Below are 19,485 nucleotides of genomic sequence, written 5' to 3'. Positions count from 1 at the left end.
ATCTGTCTTTACTATTTCCACCAAAGGTGAACTCTTAACTGTATTTCTTAGCAAAGAAACCATGTGTGATTGCTAAGCAACATTCATCCCTGCAGTAGTTCCCAATACATACAGGATTGTGGTATGAATATTCCAATGCAATTTATTCCAAGCCACACTACCTGATGCTCACCCAGTAATTTGATCAGAAGCTCCCCAGCTAATTGCCATCTGGTACCCTTTCCAGTTTCCTTCAATCAGGATAAGTCATCAGAGCACAACAAACTTTGATCATGAGAATTACCCCATTTCTTCTTTATCCCCAGCAACCTGCCCCCAACTCCTAATCAAATGCATGTTATTCATAATGATTCCACAAGTATTAAAAACTGTGTTTAAAAAATAAATATTTAGCTGTGTGGACTGTGAAGCAGTAGGGCATTAAGTGGTGTTTTAAAAATTGGGCACATTGGAGTCAGTCATGAAATTTAAATATCTATCTATTTATTTATCTATTTCCTTTGCGAGGGTGCAATTTGGATCTGTGCCTGAAGATTTCAGTGTGAAAATGAACAAAAAAGTCAACCCTTTAAATCCAAATGTGGAAATTGTCTAGGTGGCATCGATAGTCAATGTTTTTTCCAGTCTGACCCACCTCATCAGGATGTTGTGAGGATAAAATGGAGGATGGGTGAACCATGTCTGCCTGTGCTCATGGGTAAACTCCAGAAAGAAAGAAGCTGTGGAATAGTGGCTCTGAAATAAGGCCTCCAGAAGTGCAAAATAAGTATTTATAAAGCATCATTGAGCCAACATAAGCAGTAACCATACAATATTATAAATTTGTATACAACACTGCAACAAGTGTAATACAAAAAAATAGTTCAGGCAAAAGTCCAACAGGTTAGTTCAACTGCAAGAGTACCATTTGATGTAATCACATTAGTTCATTTTTGCAGAATTCTTCTGAGTCAATTTGTTATTTCCTTGAGGAACTTGATAATGCAAGGACACTGACAGGTACTGTTGAGGCAATACCTATGCTAACAAAATAATAGAATAAAAATTCTATCTTTCAAAACTTCAGCTAGTGCAAAATGCAGCTGCTAGGGCCCTCATTGGTACACTTTGGAGGACCCATATCTAGCCTGTGCTGAGGCAGCTGCATTGGTTGCCAATTGCTGCCCGGATCCAGTTCAAGGTTTCGGTTTTAACCTTTAAGGCCTTACGCGGGTTGGGACCCACATACCTGAGGGACCGCCTATTGCCCTATGCCCCCCGCAGGACTTTACGCCCTGTGGGGGGAAATCTATTGGTTGTTCCTGGACCCAGGGAAGCTCACCTAGCCTCAACCAGGGCCAGGGCTTTCTCTGTCCTGGCCCCTATCTGGTAGAATGAGCTCCAGGGTGAGCTGTGGGCCCTGCGGGATCTGGCAACATTCCGCAGGGCCTGCAAGACATAGCTCTTCCACTAGGTCTATTGTTGAGGCTGGAGTCAGCGAGGTAGATCTGTTCCCCCCCCCTCCGGGATTTGAAGTGTACATCACAGCAGGGGTGGGAGTGGGTTATTTTTCACCATGTTGGGAGTTTCTGAGTCTTTTAATGGGAGTTTTAATGAGGTTTTTAAGACTGTTGTTACCCACCACGAGCCTATTAGGGAGTGGCGGGAAAGAAATCGAATGACTGACTGACTGACTGACTGACTGACTGACTGACTGACTGACTGACTGACTGACTGACTGACTGACTGACTGAATGAATGAATGAATGAATGAATGAATGAATGAATGAATGAAATTATATTACTCCTGTAGGGTTGACTGGAGAAGCCGCCCTGTGACAGCCTCTGAGACAACATGCTCCCTGGCCACACTCTGAAGTTCACTGGAAAAGACAGCAACTTAATTTCATCCAGCATGCTGATAAATGAGATAACAAAGCACCTGAGACTGGCTGTGGGGATAATGACTCAGAGAATAAAAAACAGAGGATAAATCAAGGAGTGGCCACTACAGGAATGGCAGAAAGACTGAGATGGGTTACTTGTGAATCCAAAGGCAGTACCAAAGATGATAAGAATGAACAAACATGGGGTGACCACTTAAACTGGAGATCCATCTGTGTTGTGGCTCGGAAAGAACAAAATGGAGATATCAAGATAGGGAAGCCATCCATGTCTGCTTGATCTGTCCACTAGGCAGAGCCCAGTACCAAACTCCCAACAGGTGGCTCAGTAGGGCATGTGCAGTTGGCTGTGATGTGTGATACATACTATAAGCTTGGTAATGCAAGGACACTGACATGTACTATTGATGCAATACCTATGCTAACAAAATAATAGAATAAAAAGTTCTTTCAAGACTTTCTCCCTTTGCTTTCTTGGGTCTTCAGTGGAATATTAAATGTATTCCATTATTTCTCAGCTGCTAAGTGGCCTACTTAAGACCTACAAGTGGTGGTGGGGACAGCTGGCTGAGTGACAACAATATTGTGCAGCTATGACTTCATATGAACTCTGTTTCCTTTTCAGTCTTGCCTCATTTCATTATAATTCCTAGATCATTTTAAGAGAATGGCTGTCGCATTTTGCCCTCTAGCATTTAGGACTCTTCTTCTCTACTAATCATTAGAAGTCATGACAGGTCTAGCTGTTGACTAGGGAACCAATTTGTTATCAAAACAGATGAGCCCATGTTTTCCATTTTTTTTCCTACGCACTCAATCACAGCTAGGTATAATCTGTATTTCATTCCGGGCCAAGAACTATGTCTATGGTTCTCTCTACATTGTCAGGGTAGTGTATAAAGCTTGCCAAATCAATGTACTGTCTGCTAGAAACCAGAGTCTGATGCCCCCAAAGACTGCAGAGTATTCGGAGCACAAAAATTCCTATTTATTACTCCAGCTATAACACATGTCCTTGTATATCCTTTAGATCAGAGACCCACAATATTTCGTGAGCCTGTGGGAACCTTTGGAATTCTGGGACAAGGTGGTAAGCACAACTCCAGAATGGCTGTTCTAGGAAGTAAACACAAAGAGAACATCTAAATTTAAAAAATAGACTAGGAAGGAGGGGTGCAAGACTGAAGAAACCTAACATTGGGGTGGGTGCTGCTGAAATGATGCTATTTTAATCTACATAGCCAATCAGATCTCCAATGGCCAGAAGAAGCCTTGCTTGACAGAAATCCTGTCCCCCAGTCCAACCCATAACAGGCACCAGGAAATGAGTCAGCAGGTGCTATGGCACCCACAGGCACCATGTTGGGAACCCTGTCTTAAATTATTGGGTTCCCCTTCTCCCTTTCTTCACGTGTAAAGTGTTGACAAGTTGCAACCAACTAATGGCAATCACAGCAAGGAGCTTCAAGGCAAGTGTGAAGCAGAAGTGGCTTCCCATTGCTTCCCTCTGCAAAGTCTTCCTTAGTGGTTTCCCATCCAAACATGAACCCTGCTTAGCTTCTGATATCCAATGAGATCAGTCTATACCATGCTGCCTTCCTTTAAAGTTACATTTCCTGTTGCTATTTTAATACATGTGTCACTGCTAAGAGGCAACAGGACTCTTAGTAACATGCGTGTGTCTTCAAGTTACAACCTGGAATAAGTAAGACCTTCTTACCCATGGTAACATGAGATCCTTGGAATGCTGAAATAGTTTAGATGTTAAAATGTTGGCTACATTTGGTACAGCATATGCTTAATGTTCTCCCTGTAGGTAACGCCTGTCAAGCATCAAAGGTCTTAATACAAAGTTCTTAGAGAAAACGGATCCAACCAGTAGCAGATGACATAAAAGCACGGGCAGGTGAAGCTGGGTTTCCACTGCACAGCCTCAGAACATTTTTTTCAGTGTTGGAAAATACGAAATGATCGGGCCGGTCAGCAGCACAGAGTAGCTGGCTTTGGGAGAGCTCCCTGCTGCAAAGCTAAAATGACTGCAGCCTGCCCTCTTTCTTTGTGGTGTCAGTGGATTTGCCCGGAAAGATCATTTCTTCCTTTTAGGCACTCATGTTCCACATTCCCAGCCCAAATGGGTTGCCACGGCTGCTTACAACAGCCAGTTAACGTACAATAAAAAAGGACAAAAAGATAACAAATATCAAAAACACAATAAAAGTTATCCTGCCTCTGGAGGTCAGGGCTTGCTCTTCCTGCTTCCCAATGGAAACGAGACCCTTCTACTCTTGGAGAACTGCAGTATGAACCAGGAATTAAGGATTCCCGCAAATAGTAGTCATTGAATTTTCCAAGTACATCACTGTCATTACTTTTATAACTTTTAAATTGGCTTGTGTTACATTTGGAATTGCCCCTGCTGCCTCCCAACGTTTAGGGATGTGGCTTATTTTTCCCCCAAAAAAGGTGAAATGTTTGTAATAAAATCATTGAAGGGATTTCAAACGCACATTAGTTTTTCATTATACAAGCTTTATGAAGGAAGCATTCACTGCATTTCAAACGGCCAGTCTATCTCTCAGTGACAAATGGCTCCTTTCATGCCAATTTCTAATCAGCAACTAAAGGAGCTTTGATAAATGGAACTCAAATATTATTATCCTACAAGTTTTAAGAAATTATTAAATGTGCTGTATGGGGACAGTGGAACCAAGTGAAGGAGTGAGTCTAGTTGCTTTAGCATGACTTGAAAAGACAAGGTGGCTGGCATTGAGGTATTTCACCATGGCAATAAGTAACAGGCACAAAAACAGGGACAGGGACAGAGGCAAGCCATAGCTGGATATCAATTGTGATTTCACCACTAGGAAGACATAGTCCTATTACACAAGTCTCCTGTAGCACTGCTGAGAGAAATTCTCTGAATTCCTCTTTACCTAATTTCTTTTTGAAATCCTACCACCCATTTATTGCCCTCTTTTTAGGAATTTGTAGTCAATTTCTAAATTATTCCATTTGAATCAAAGATAAATTTGAATAAAGGAGGAGCTAGAAGGGAGATTCTATGACATTACAGAATTTCACTCTGTAGATGCTCAGAGCCAGGTCATGTCTTCCCAAACCTTGCTGCCCTCCTACTAGAGCACCACTCTGTGGTGTGTAACATAAAACAATGGCAAGTGCTGCTGTTACAAAACTGATTTCTTTACAATGCGAAATGAAAGAGAATTTCCTCTTTATAAAGGAGAAAAAAGAGAACATATATATACAAAAGTGAACTTTGGACAAAGAAACTCCCCTCCTCATGACAACACTAATTTCATGAGCATCGGAGGATCAGGAATCACATGTGGCCTGAAAAGAGTTTTTTATGTCCAAGTAGACTGGTTTATGAGCCTCTTGTGGCGCAGGGTGGTAAGGCAGCAACATGCTGTCTGAAGCTGTCTGCCCATGAGGTTGGGAGTTCAATCCCAGCAGCCGGCTCAACATTGACTCAGCCCTCCATCCTTCCGAGGTGGGTAAAATGAGTACCCAGCTTGCTGGGGGGTAAACGGTAATGACTGGGGAAGGCACTGGCAAGGCCACCCCGTATTGAGTCTGCCATGAAAACTCTGGAGGGCGTCACCTAAGGGTCAGACATGACTCGGTGCTTACACAGGGGATACCTTTACCTTTACCTTTAGACTGGTTAGAATCATAGACTTATAGAGTTGGAAGGGGTCTCCTGGATCATCTAGTCCAACCCCCTGCACTATGCAGGACATTCACAACCCCGGTTCTCTCAGAAGACTAAGGGCAAAGGACTTTGTCACACCAGTTAAATCACCTTCCTTCTGAAACTGAGGTCTTTGTTAGGGGAGGGGCCAGGACATCTCAGTTATCAGACACTACAGCAGCCTTTTGATGTTCTTTTAGAATAGTAGTCTTGAGGCCCTGACACTGTCCTCATATTTTTTTAAAAATCAGAAATAAGCTGAGTTCAGTCCAAGGGAACTTCGTTCCAAATGCATACGAACAATATTATAGTTTTGTTTGTAATTTTGCACACACTTTCTTGGCTGAAAGGTCCATTAGAATCTATAGCATTTATTTACAAGAAAAATGATAGGTATGACATTGCATAAACCATATAAAGCTGCTTACATCCTCTGAAAAAGTCAATAATAGTATATTGAAAAATGCAGCAGCTCTCTACAAGGATGGCATCCAAACCAACTGGTAAGTCATTTGTTCAGTAGTTCTTTTTCACAAGTCTTTTAAGGTAGTGATTTATTTCTGTTTTTGGCAGAAAGCTAGAACAATGTGTGGGAACTTCTGTTTTGTGTATCAAATCCCTTATAGGGTTGCCTTAATTAAGATTGTGGGATTTATTTTGATACCTTATCTCAAGTGCAGCCAACCAATTCAAAGTTATTTGGAATTTGATATTTTAGTTGCCATTGTTCATTTGCCCAAGAACATTTATCATCCGCATTTTAGGGAAACAACTTATCATCACACCCAGCAAATGCTAGGGGCTAAATTAGTATTTACGCCTTCTCTTTAATGTTCTGTGTGATTAGGGGATTCCATAAAGAATACAACTGAACTTCTGTCCATTTTTATACAAGGGACTTAATGTCCCTTAACTATTATACGATCCAAAGAAAATGTCTGCTTTTCTGTTCATTCACAGATCTGCTAAGTAACTTACACAAAACATACTACAGTGAGTAATATTTGTTAAGTGATAAATTCCATGTAAACCACCAAAAACATTTATTCTTCATAAACACATGTCAGTTACCTCATCAAGTGCATTAAGTTACAGAAAGCAACAGTATGGTGGGACTTAGAAGGATACATTACAAAGAGAGGCCAGTTTTGAAATAATACCAGAGACAAATCAATTTATTCAGACTGGGTGAGGACCATTTCCAGCTCTTCTTTGTTGACAGATGGTCAGAAAATAGTTAACAAACAGAATATTAATGTTGAGAGGTAGTACACATCTGATAATTCTGTACTAGGGCAATTAAATGTACGTAGCTTTCATGGTGTTGTTTTGCTTTATAACTTTCCTGGACCACCTGACTGGGCATTGCTGACAAAAAGACCTTTGGACTGTTTTAGCAAGTTGTTCCCTGTGCAACTATGGAAAGATATTCCACTGCAATCCACAAGCGTAGCTCCCAAGAACATTATTTGAAAGGGAGTAAAGACATCTCAGATTTTGAGGAGGAGATTCAAGATCCTCTGCCTTTTCAAAAAGAGTTCCATTGCAAAAGGTGAAATAAGAGTAACAACCAAACTCCAGTCCTGGTGCTGCATGACAGCACTATACAATTCATAACATATTTTCCAACATGATCAGGAAGCCTTTCATTCACTGTAGCCCAGAATTAGAATTAATTCTCCACTGGATTAAAGATGTATTGCTGGATTAGAGACTTACTGATGACAACATAATATATCCTCCCCAAATGGTTAAAATAAAAGGAGCTCTGTTAACTACATCCAATATTACTATATCAAAACATGTGCTAAACAGTGTGCCTAGGGAAGGGGAGAGGGCAAAGACAAAAAATCCCTCCAATAGCAACCCCCCCAATAAACATTATCACTCTCAACCTTTTGGAGTAGAATGGCCACAGTTTTATTTGTTACAAATGTAAGAAGGCTTGGGACAGCATGGGACCACTGAATCCTGACACTGACTGAGTGTACATGCTTGTTGATGTACCTCAGGCTGCCTGCTGGGGTGGGGGAGAACCATGGGATGGCAGGATGTTGGATTCCACAAGGGTGATCATCACTAAGTGGCTTTCCCTGCCACTTGAGCATGAGGATGACTTGTTGGTGGCTCCCAAGCTGAGCATGCCCCTTGAAAGCCCTCACCCCAAGATCCCTTAAGGGAATCTCCACACCCAGGGGAAATGGGCACAGAGGCAGGTTTTTGTAAAATGAATCCAGCTCTGTGCTGATACCGCCCTGGGCTGTGACTTGAATAGAAACCCAAAGTATGGGTCCCTCATCACAGTACCCTCCTCAAAGTGATGACAACCCATAATCCCCCACCAGCATTCTTCCAACTAAACTCAGGGAAAGAAGAGTGGGCAAATGATCCCACACAGCCAGATGCATTGGCCAGGTAGTGCAGGGCATTTTCTTTCCCTGTGGCTCCTCTTTCCTCCCCAAGGCCAAGTTCAAGCCTCATCATAGGTCAGCCTGGGAGGGGATGGGCCTGATTTTGGTACCCTTACAGCCACCTAGCCCTTCAGTTGCCCACAAAGCCAGTCCCTCCTTGCCAAGGAGGCCAGCCATGGATTCTGTTGCCCCCACTGGCACTTCCTACCTGTGTAGGACTGCAAATGAGACCTATGTGTGAGTCAGGACCCCAACATAGTTTTACAATAACAATAAGGACAGACTAGTTTATGTAACTTGTACTGTGCTAAAATTGTAGACACAATCCAACCCAAAAGCCAAGCATTTCTAAATCCCACTGATTACAGTGTGAGAGCTTCACACACATGGCTACCTTGCTGTCATTGAAATCAATGGAATTTACATGTACAGATTGTTGACTGAATCATGATAATTTATAAATTATAAATTTATAAAAAGTCAGATAATTTATCAAATTTAAATTCATATCAGAAAGAGAAGTTAGTAGCATAAGCTGTCTAAAATATTCACCTCTCAGTTTAGATCTCTCACCTACAGCTTGGCTTAGTTGTGGTGGGAACCTCAAATACTTCCCTGAGTGGCCTCACAGACAGATCAAAGGTACATGTATATTTTTACTTGTATAGGTGTGAACTTATATAGCACAGCAATTTGTTTTTGAAGATTTCTTTCCTCCTTTGTGAAAAATATTCACTTGAACACCAGCCTGCCTATTAAAGCAAGAAGTGGTACATGCCATTATTGGCCTTCAAAATCTTGTGGCATTCCATCTGCATGCACCAGCTCCTGCTAGGAAGCACCTGGATGTGAGTTTAGAAGCTCTCAAAAATGAATAGTATGGAAACACAAATGTCAAAATCAAAACCTAAATATTTTATCTAAGAGGAGTATTCTAGTTTCATATGAAGGACACAGTCTAATCTGGCTTTTCCACTCATTCCAATTGATTTTTAATGATCTAGACTAGAACTGACATGATGAGCAAGACCAATGCATCAATTGCACACTTTTAATCTGAACTTCAGAACAATGGCCATAAGTAAAGACAAGCATTGCCAAGTATTCTAAAAAGTACTGATCCGGGATGGCTGTCTCCAAAAACAAACAGGACAACCAAAGTGAAAGTTTCCCTGCCCTACTGCAGATAAATGTATACAGAATTATACTTTGTCTGATTTTTTTCTTTTCATTTAAATTGCCAACCACTTCTGTCCCTACCTATCAGACTAGATTTCCACAGTTTAAAAAACATGCATCAATGTACATTTCAGGCTGTGTGTAGATGTGTGCCCATGTTCACCTATTAGCTCATACACATGGTATGTGTTCAGTACGTCACAAGAGATTAGCTGAAGCAGCAATAAGGTTATATCTGTGCAGGAAAGGGAAAGGAAATATCTCCTAACAGATTACAGATAACCGTGGGAACAGCTAACATGTACGAAACAGGCCATTGGGCGCCTAAGCAAACCTTCAAAAGGGAGATTAGGATTTTTGTTTAAGAATCCAGATAAAGGCTGGGTGGATCTGTCCAGGGTCCTGAAAGTCTATCCTCTCGCTGCTCTCCCGTAACAAACCATTAATCGGACAAAATACAGCGTTCATTCAGTAACCTCTGACAACAGATGTCTAGCCAATACAGAAACTGGTTTACAAGAATTAAGCTTTTAAAGAGATTTTTTTTAATAAAAAAAATCCAAAGCTGCATTCCGAGGGAGAAGTCTGCTTGCCCCTCTCCCTGCCACCCGCCCTCCCTCCCTTACTTGAAAGCGGAATAGACAGGCCACCTCGAAAAGCCATTCATTCAGAGGAGGTGAGCAATGAGCCTTGACCGCCGAAGTTTCTTTCTCTTCCACCCACCCACCCACCCCGCGCCCTCCAGCCCGTGCAATGCCCAAAGCCGCTAAGGCAAAGACAATCCGCGTGAGAAGTAAAAAGCCAATATTCTCAAAGGACAACCAGATAGCCAGAGAACCGAAGTTCGGTCAGTGCCCAAGGATTCCCTGCTTCTCCTTTACAACGGCGGGAGTGTGTGTGTGTGTGGGGGGGGGGATTCCCTTGCACAATGAGACGCACCCCCCATGCACGCACACACACACACACACACACACACACACACACACACACACCCGGCCGCCCCTCTCCCCGCGTCCAGCGCCCTGAGCCCCCAGCTTGCCCGCCAGACTTACGTGTGCCGTCAAACCTAGTGGCTATCGTGTCCAGGAAGGTGTTCTGGGGTGCCAGTAGTCCTTTCATAACAGGCATTTTTCCAGCGTCGTGTGAAATTCTCCATCAAAGTTTGCCTGGGAAGGGTGGGCTGCTAAGAAAGTACAAGCGCGGCCGTCGGAGGAGGAGCAGGGCGGGAGGCGGAGGCGGAGGAGCGCGAGGGACTTTCGGGCATGGGGAATGGATGGGTGGATGGATGGATGGATGCTACTTTGGCTGCCGCCGCCGCCGCCGCCGCTCCAGCTGACTTGAGCCAAGCCCGGGAAAGTGCCCTGCTTCGCGAGCCTCGAGCACAGCTGGGGTGGGCGGGCGCGAGGGCGCGCGCGCGCGCTCACGCCCCCCTCCTGCCACCAGCTGCGGTCAGCTCGTTGGCTCCCGCCCGCCCGCCGGCTGTGCCCGCCAGATGCAGGCGCCGCTTGGCAGCGCCTCCTCTCTCTCTCCCTCTCTCCCCCCCCCCCCCCCCCCATTAGCTGCCAGGAATACAAAAGAAAAAGGAAAAGGAAACAACAACGCTCGGGCGATTGGAAGAAGTGACGGGCAGGGGGACGACGGAGGCCGTGGCGATAGAGGTGCATGCTCTGGGCAGAGCCACGGACCAATGCCCGAAGGAAACGGGGAAGGAGCTCCCAGGACCAGCACCAAGAATCAACACCTTAGATACAGGGACAGGGTCCCGCGTGTGCCCTAAGAATAAAGAGCACACTGAGCACACACACAAACACACGCGTTCCTCCTTGGTCAGCTAGAATCAGGCAGCTTGAGGTATCTGAGGATATACAGAGTTCAAGTTCTTCCCCGCATCATTCTTCTCAACTCTGTAGACAGTCCAGAGGGTCCAAAATGCAAGTGGGGTGATAGTATTTTAAGGAGAAAATATACATAACATCACTGTTTGGAGCTGGAAACTGCACACTCATGAACTGCGTTTAGAAATGGCCTTTAGAAATGATCAACTGGTGAGGAAGCTTCTGGAACCATTTAAAATCTTCAGCCCTCATCTCGACTAAAACTGGGTTTTCCTGCATGCCCAGGTTAGTTGCCACCTCCTGAAAGGTCCCTCCAGACTAATCTGTCCTAGGGGATAGTTTTGCACTCTGAGCCCTCCAAGTTCCAAGCAAGCTGATGTGGGGCAGGTTAGAATTAGAGCAACTGTATGTATGAGTCTGCTTGATGCTGGTTGTGTGACCTTGTCTTGGTTTCTCTCTACCCTGACTGTCTCACAGAGTTGTTGAGAAGACAAAATGGAGTAGCGAAGAATCATGGATCCCACCAGGAGGTCCTTGGAGGAAGAACAAAGTAAGAATATAAAAGTTAATGTTCACCTGCCCAGTCCGTACCTGGGGTTCCCACCTAGGCCATTTGCCCCCATCTTGAGTCAGGCCATGCAGAAGAACACCAGTTTGGTGTAGTGGTTAGGAGTACAAACTTCTAATCTGGCGAGTTGGGTTTGATTCCCCACTCCTCCCTCACATGCAGCCAGCTGGGTGACCTTGGGTTCGCCACAGCACTGATAAAGCTGTTCTGACTGTTCTGAGCAGTGATATCAGGGCTCTCTCAGCCTCACCCACCTTACAGGGTGTCTGTTGTGGGGAGAGGAAAGGGAAGGCAAATGTAAGCCGGTTTGAGACTCCTTCACGTAGAGAAAAGTGGCACATAAAAACCAACTCTTCTTCTTCTATACCTGGCCCACAAGGGCATGAATTCAGTACAAAGCTATTAGGCGACAGGAAATACTGTAATGTATTGTATGTAACATGAAATTTTGTTGGTTTTAATGGTTATGAATTTGACTGCTGTAAGTTTCCCTGAGATCACCCAGAGAGGGGTGGCCTAAAAATCACATCTACACATATGGAACCATGTATGAACTCTGAATTCAGTTGGACCTGTTTTTCGGGCAAGAATATCTGGTAAAAATACCAAGGAATACAAATGCTTAATCCTGTTTCCCTTCTAGCCTTTTCTATGCCCACCTGGCCTGAGAAGTCTGTGATTCTTGGAGTCCCCATCAGAAAACTTCACCTTTAAATAAGCCATGGGCTCGAGGAAAATTAAGCTTCAAAATATGTGTTCTTTTTTCTAGGCCAGTTTCCACAACTCAATTTATTTAATGATAGGACAGTAGTGAGTAGTCATAGCAGCCAATTTGGTGCTTCAGGGCAAGATCCCCCATCCCGTTGTGGTCCCTTCCAGCATAGAAAAAGGCACAAAATGGCCTACACCTGGGATTATGCTAGTTGGTGAGCAAAGGCACGCTCTACAGATGCTAAAATGTCTTTTAAACTCATGCTGTGTTATTTGTTCAAGTGGAATCTAATGTTTTAGGGTTTGTTATTCTATAATAAGGGAAAATGAATGAAGGTTAGAAATCATCTATTTTTCAGAAGAACACCCAACTGAATCCTGCAATAAGACATAAGGAGGAAAAAAAAGGGGGGGGCAATACACAGACTGTGTTTGTTTGTTAGATTTCTGAGACCAGCTCAGCAGCACTTAATGAAGGAAAGACCATTGATCCTCATCAGCTCCTTGTTACAAACTGCTAGAATTCCCAGTGGGGTGCACAAGCAGAACCAAATGCAGGAGAGGGCCTTAAAAAGCATTTTTCAGTTTCTTTCCTATTGTTGAAAGAGTCCTCTGGCACTACGCGTGTATTGACATATATGCTTTTTTTTTTTTTTGGCCTTGGCCTGCTTTATATATCTAGTATACAACTACAAATATTACAAAGGGGAAATTGAATAGAAAAGAGTGATTATAGAACATAATTGTGTCTATCAGAAAGAGATACAACAAAATCCATGGAAGCCCCCCATAATATCTCCCCTTTTATTGCCTCCTTCTCTTGTTCTCATTCACCCTTCCCTACTCCTGGCAGGAAAACCAAGGCCCCAGCATGGGTTTTGCCCAAGTTGAGCACCACGCCAACCTGACTCTCCTCCCACAGAGCTCAGCTGTACATGCTGTTCCTGCCACCCTTGCCTCATGTGGGGTTTGGCTGGGCACCATCTGCTCACTTAGTGCTGCCCTCTGCCTTGTCTCACCTCACATGGGGCTCAGCTGGGTGCCAGACGCTGCCTCACATTGTGCAGTACCTGGCAGGCATTGCCATTCACTCCTGCCTGTGAGATAAATTAGAGTGAGAATGTGGAGGTGGGTATACATCACCCAGGGAGTTGCCACAGAAGAATGGGAATTCAAAGTCCTAGTCCACAACTCTAATCACTGCACTGCACTTTTGTCTGTGTGGAGACAGCTGTTGAAAAGCAGCAAATAACTAGGCCTAGATAAGTTACACAAGTAGGGTTGTAGCAAGTTGCCTGGCTCCAGGGAATCCTCCCTCAGACACCAAAACATCTCTGGAAATATATATTTTGTCCTTTATTAACAGAAACCCAGCCTGTTGTAATTGCCTAGTAATGAAGTGCCAATGAAGAAATCTGTTTCTTAAAGCTGCAGATGCTCCTTTTATCATTTTGGGGTTTCTTAATCTCCCAATGTAATTTTTTTTAAAGATTTCTGGGTTTTTTTCTGCAAACTTGTGGTGTTTTTTGTAAAAATGGTTTTTAGAAAGATCTGTCTTGTCTATTCATGGGCCATTCGCCAGATTTACGTATTGTCAACTCTGGCCAACTTGGCTATCATAATATACATGGAAATCGGCAAGGAATTCTGTGGGCATCTTCTTCCCACCTCCCTCCCTTTTTTCTCTTTTCCCTCTATGAAGGGCACCCTAACATCTATCCTTTACCTGATTTCTTCTGTCCTTCCACCCAACCTACCTTCATCTGCCTCTCTGTACTCAGCCCCCTCCTAGGATCACTATGCCCAGTTGTGTTGTGGTGTTTGCTGCTGGGCCAGACCCATCTACATGGTAGGAACCCTTAAAACCTTGGAGGGCACCTCATTTTCCCTTATATCACCTCACATTATTTCCCTTTTTCTCCTTCCTGGCAACCCCCATATCATCTCTCCTTTCCTTGCCTCATCCTCTTCTTGCCAGCCATTCAGGAACCTACCTTTTATCTATCCCCCATCTTCAGCAATATTTCTTGATTCATTCATTTACTAATAGTAAAGCCTGTTGCATTCTGTAATGCAATGGCACTAGCTAATGGTTTGATGTGGGTTTAGTGCCTCACTGAGAAGCTGGCAACCCTAAGGGGAGGTCTCTATGTGCACAGCAGTCTTGACCCTAGTCAGGTTTATGCATACCTAGGTAGCGTGGGATTTGAGAACATGAACCTACACCAATCTGGAACCTTAACTCCCCTCTGCAATGTTTTCTTGACCTGAAATAGGTCAGGGGGTGATAGGGGGCATGACATACTTTTGAGGCCCCACTTCCATACTTCAAGGAATATGTTCAGACCAGGGATAGCCAACCTCCTGGTGGATCTTGGGGATCTCCTGGAATTGCTGCTCATCTCCAGACTATAAATATCAGTTCCCCAAAATGGCTGCTTTGGACTCTGTAGCATTGTATCCCACTGAGGTTTAGGGAGGCTAGCCTCTAGTGGGGTTGAGAATCCTGTGAAAGTACAGCTCAACTCCAGGCAGTTAGGCTGAAGGGAAAGCTCTCCCCCCTCACATGCATCCCTTCAAAAGGAATGCGTTTGGTCACAGACACCCCTTGGTTGCTTGGCTGTTGATGTCTGCCCTTCTGAAGCCTGAGGCCTACTGCTGGCAACTTGTTGTTATCCACAAGACCAAGTCATTGTCTTATAAAAGTGGATCACCTAGTCCCCCCCCCCCAAAAAAAGTCTTACTGTCTACTTTCCTGTAAAGGTAACTCCATTTGAAATTCTAGGCCACTTATGCCTGATTTCTTATGACCTTCCTGGAAAATGCTGATTTTTATTTACCAAGCCAAGCTTAAGAAAGTCACTTCAGTTCCTATGTCTCTCCAGCCATTTAATTGTTCACCATTTACAGTTTCAGGCTGTAAATATTCTTTATTTAGATCTTCCTGCACTTTCCATACTCACAGGACCCATGCTGGTCTGTCTGTCTGCCTGCCTGCCTGTGCTAAAACAACCTTAGAAATGTCTTGCCTCTGCCTTTTTATTGATAGAAACCAAGTCAAAAATGCTGTGGTTGCCTAACAGAGGCCATTTCTAAAAGCTACAGGGGCTCCTTTTATCTGATAAAGGAGCTTTTGTCCAGGGATGCTTATTCTAGAGCAGTTTTCACTGGCTGCTATAGAATATAAAAGTGGGGAACCACAAGAAACTTAGGGGGAGGGTACATCTATTCCTACCTTTGCTTCCTTCCCTCTCCAGAAAACCAGCTTGCTGTAGTGGTTAGGATTGCTGATTTCTAATCTGGCAAGCTGGGTTTGATTCCCTGTTCCTCCCCATGCAAGCAGCTGGGTGACCTTGGGCACATCACAGCACTGATAAAGCTGTTCTGACCTAGCAGTGATATCAGGGCTCTCTCAGCCTTTCTTATCTCACAGGGTGTCTGTTGTGAGGAGAGGAAAGGGAAGGTGAATGTAAGACACTTTGAGACTCCTTTGAGTAGAGAAAAGCGGCATATAAGAACCAACTCTTCCTCCTCCTCCTCCTCCTCCTCCTCCTCCTCCTCCTCCTCCTCCTCCTCTTTTTCAGCCTCACCTCCCTCACAGGGTGTCTGTTGTGGGGGAGACAAAAGGGAAGGCGACTGTAAGCTGCTTTGAGACTCCTTTGGGTAGAGAAAAGCAGCACATAAGAACTAACTCTTCTTCTCCTCTCCATCAATTTCCTCCCTCCCATGTCATTCTACCGCTTTCTACCCATTTCCTGTTCCATTCCCTTCTTGTCAATATACTCCTACCTCTCTTTCTCCGATACAGTATGATACGATGATGTATTACATCTGACACAGAGTTGTAGTCCTCCGCCCACTGTTTTTTCCACTGAGTGGAACACCCTTGGGGCAGGCTTTTAAAACATTTTCCCTCTGTTCTTTGGATGGAAGTATGTCTGCTAAATTTTACAGATAGCTTGGAGACCAACTATTTTCATCCTAGCACAAGCCTTTGTGGAACAGAGCACACATCATCAGAACTGCAATTTCTTGCTTTTTATGGTCTTTTGACTCTGCTGTTTACACGGGCGATTATACACCTATCTACGTACATATGTACTCACTCTACTTTTCTCCCCAGTGGGGACCTATAGTAGTTTACAATGTCCTTCTCCCCTCTGACATTTCCTCCCCTCGATAACAATACTGTGACGCAGGTTAGTCAGAGACAGTGTGATTGTCCCAATTTCAACCAGCAAACTTCCATGGCAGAGTGAATAATCCACTCCACTCAGTCACAAACACAAGTGAGAAACCTCAAAAGGTTTCTGGGGTATCTCCTTTCCCCACAAAATATTGGGCAAAATTTCCTTCAAAGAAATCCTCCCACCTGCCCCTATCTCCATTTTGCTGATCCCCATGCTGTGGCTCTATTCAGAATCATAGAGTTAGTGTGTGGTGCAGTGCTGGAATGGAGTCTAGGGCCCATTCTGCACATATTGGATAATGCACTTTTAAAGTGCTTTTGTAGCTGGATTCTCCTGTATGGAACAGGATAATCTACTTCTAAAGGGCATTATCCAAAGTGTGCAGAGTAGGCCTACGTGTCCCAAGTTGCTTGCTGGGAGACCTTGGGCCAGTCATCTACAGTCAGCCTTACCAACCTCACTGGATTTTTGTTAGATGAAAAGGAAGAGAGAAAAACAATGTAATCCACTCGGGGCTCTTATGGGTTTGAAAAGCAGGTTATAAATAGAGTAAATCAGTTAGTCAATGATCCAGTCAGTAACAGTGTCTTAAGGATCTACGACATGTATCTGATGAAGGAGCTTTTGTCCAGGAAAGCTTGTTCTAGAACAGGGGTGGCCAAATCGTGACTCTCCAGATACCCACGGACATCAGGAGAGCCACAGTTTGGCCACTCCATACTAGAATAAACTCAACACCTCTCAGCTGCCAGACAATGCCAGTTTTTATTTATTAATTTATTTTTTAAACTGGAAACTTGACCTGTAACAGTCTCTCTGCTGAGGGTTGAAAAAAGGCTTTGGGGGTTGTGGTTTTAATTCTGGGAATTCAAGATTAAATGTTGAAGTATGAAGTATGAAGTATGAATTGGAGAAGCAAAGCTCTTGTCTGATAAATAGCAAAGCAGATAACACTCCAGTATTTTTTTTTTTCATTTGCAGAGCTGTACAAAAAGAAGTTTGGTTCGTACCTGTGAAATCTGTACCTGTTACAATCTTCTTAACATGACTATATTCTAAAACAAGACTCTCTTCACCCCTTTCGACTGAATCAGACACTTCTTGAATTGACTGATATATAGTCAAGATCTCAGTGACTTTCATACTGATACCCCCTGCACAAAAATTCTTCACACTTATCCATTTTAACATCCCTACAGAGTTTAAAGAGGTATGTTACCTTTTAAAAACTGATACTAGAGTTATATATTGCACTTAGGATATGCCTCCTTCTTTATACAGCTTGATTTTTGGTCTCTTTGGTTGCCATGCTTTTTCATCTCATCATTCAGATCTGCAAGTATCTAAGAATAGCTGTCCTCTACTACGAATTGGATATCTTGGTACAAGACTGAATACAAGAACTTGTTGGATGTTTCCAGTTTTTAGACACATTTTCCGATCTGCTGTCTAAATTTAATATAAGTACAACTTCTCCCAGCTGACCAGAATAATCCAGAGGCTCCTATAGTATGGTATTAAAAGATCTCTCAAAAATGTGTACTAAACAAATAGCTACAGCAGTACCCATCCGGAACAGCTAGGTTTATGCTGTCTTTTAATGTACGTCCTTGCATATCTAGATATTCAAAAAAAGAGGCAGAATCCATTAGTGAAGTTGTTTTTAGACTGTGGAATCTGATGTTGTGTCCTCAAACTGGGATAGGCAAAGTACTTGTAATAGTTTTGCAATTAGTGTTAATGGATTTAAAAAAAACAAAAAAAACAAAACAAAATCCTTCGTTTTCATTATATTTATAATTAATTCGCAATAAGAAGAGTTATTAAAAATACAAGCTCAGCCTCAGTGCCCTCAAATGCCAAGCCTGGATGATGGGGGGAAATGACTGATTCTTCCGGATCACTTAGGCTGTAATGCTATGCAGTAAGGAGATCTGATGAAATGACAAATAGACTTTCCTCCCAGAAATCTCTTCTTTCTCCCCTACAAATGGAAAAGTCTCAAAACTGCGTATTGGTGCAAGAGCTTTGCAGACATTACAACAGTTTTAACACACTCTTTTATGGAGTGAATAGCCCCAGATATATATTTATAGTTTAAAAGAGGGAAGGAAGTGAGCTTCCATCTCCAGCTTATTTTTTATGCCATTCTCCAGGCATCCAGCCTTCCTTGTATGATCAAAATTAATCATTCTCTTCTCATGTCATTCATGAATAAAAAGAGACACTGGAGGAAAGGGCTGCAGAGAAAATACACTTATAATAAGATAATTCATGCTGATGTAGTAAAGCCTACTTCTGGATTCCAGTTGTTTGAAAATCAAATCATCTAAGCCTATGCATATTTCATCCAGAAAAGACGTGAGAATCTTCTGGTCTTATGATAAATTGCCGAAGCCTGGAAACATTATTCAATTGACCTGCAGAATTTGTTGTTTGTAATGAAGATCTTAAATATATATATTTTAAATGTATTAAATATATAACTCCTAGGAGTTAATGGCAGCCAATGAGAAGGAAAGCCATATTCATTTTGTGAAATGAAACAATCAGACCATAATGAGGAAGGATGGCAAATGCAGAATTTTTTAATGAAAATCTAATTTTTTTTCATTGTTAGTCACTGTAGGAGTAGAAGAGCCGCAGCTCTGGGAAAGAACCACAGCTCTGCAGAAGGTCCCAGGTTCAGTCCCCAGCTGACTGGGGACCAAGCAGTAGGTGATGTCTAAGTCCTCTGTAGGGCTTGAAACTAATATCCTAAACTGGCTTTGGGAGCAGATCAGTACATAGTATAAATACTGTAGTTTCAGAGTCATATGCTCCTGGGAGCTGGCCCTAGACAGCAGCCTAGCCACAGCATTCTTCACTAGCTGTAGCTTCTGTACACTCTTCAAGTGTAGCCCCAAGTAGAGTGCATTGCAATTGTTCAGTCTAGATCAGCCTTTCTCAACTTTTTTACTGCTGAAAAACCCCTTAAACATTCTTGAGGCTTCAAG

The 19,485-nt window shown here is 43.2% G+C and overlaps 1 protein-coding gene across 2 annotated transcripts in view; it reads right to left on the bottom strand.

Moving 5' to 3' along the window:
• The window catches only part of KCNH8 (potassium voltage-gated channel subfamily H member 8), a 204,710-nt gene extending 194,139 nt beyond the window's left edge, over positions 1-10,571 (bottom strand). Inside the window, exon 1 of one of the 2 annotated variants that reach the window (XM_077303611.1) lies at positions 10,238-10,571. In XM_077303611.1, the coding sequence (XP_077159726.1) occupies positions 10,238-10,313 (76 nt within the window). In that variant the 5' untranslated portion in view covers positions 10,314-10,571. The remainder of the gene's footprint in view (positions 1-10,237) is intronic. The other variant, XM_077303612.1, reaches the window with a different exon arrangement.
• Positions 10,572-19,485: the final 8,914 nt, after the last annotated feature.

This window comes from Paroedura picta, chromosome 11 (assembly GCF_049243985.1).
Source record: "Paroedura picta isolate Pp20150507F chromosome 11, Ppicta_v3.0, whole genome shotgun sequence".
Taxonomy (NCBI): Eukaryota; Metazoa; Chordata; class Lepidosauria; order Squamata; family Gekkonidae; genus Paroedura; species Paroedura picta.
The sequence above is the reverse complement of the archived record's forward strand: the minus strand, read 5'-3'. Positions and strand labels throughout refer to the sequence as shown.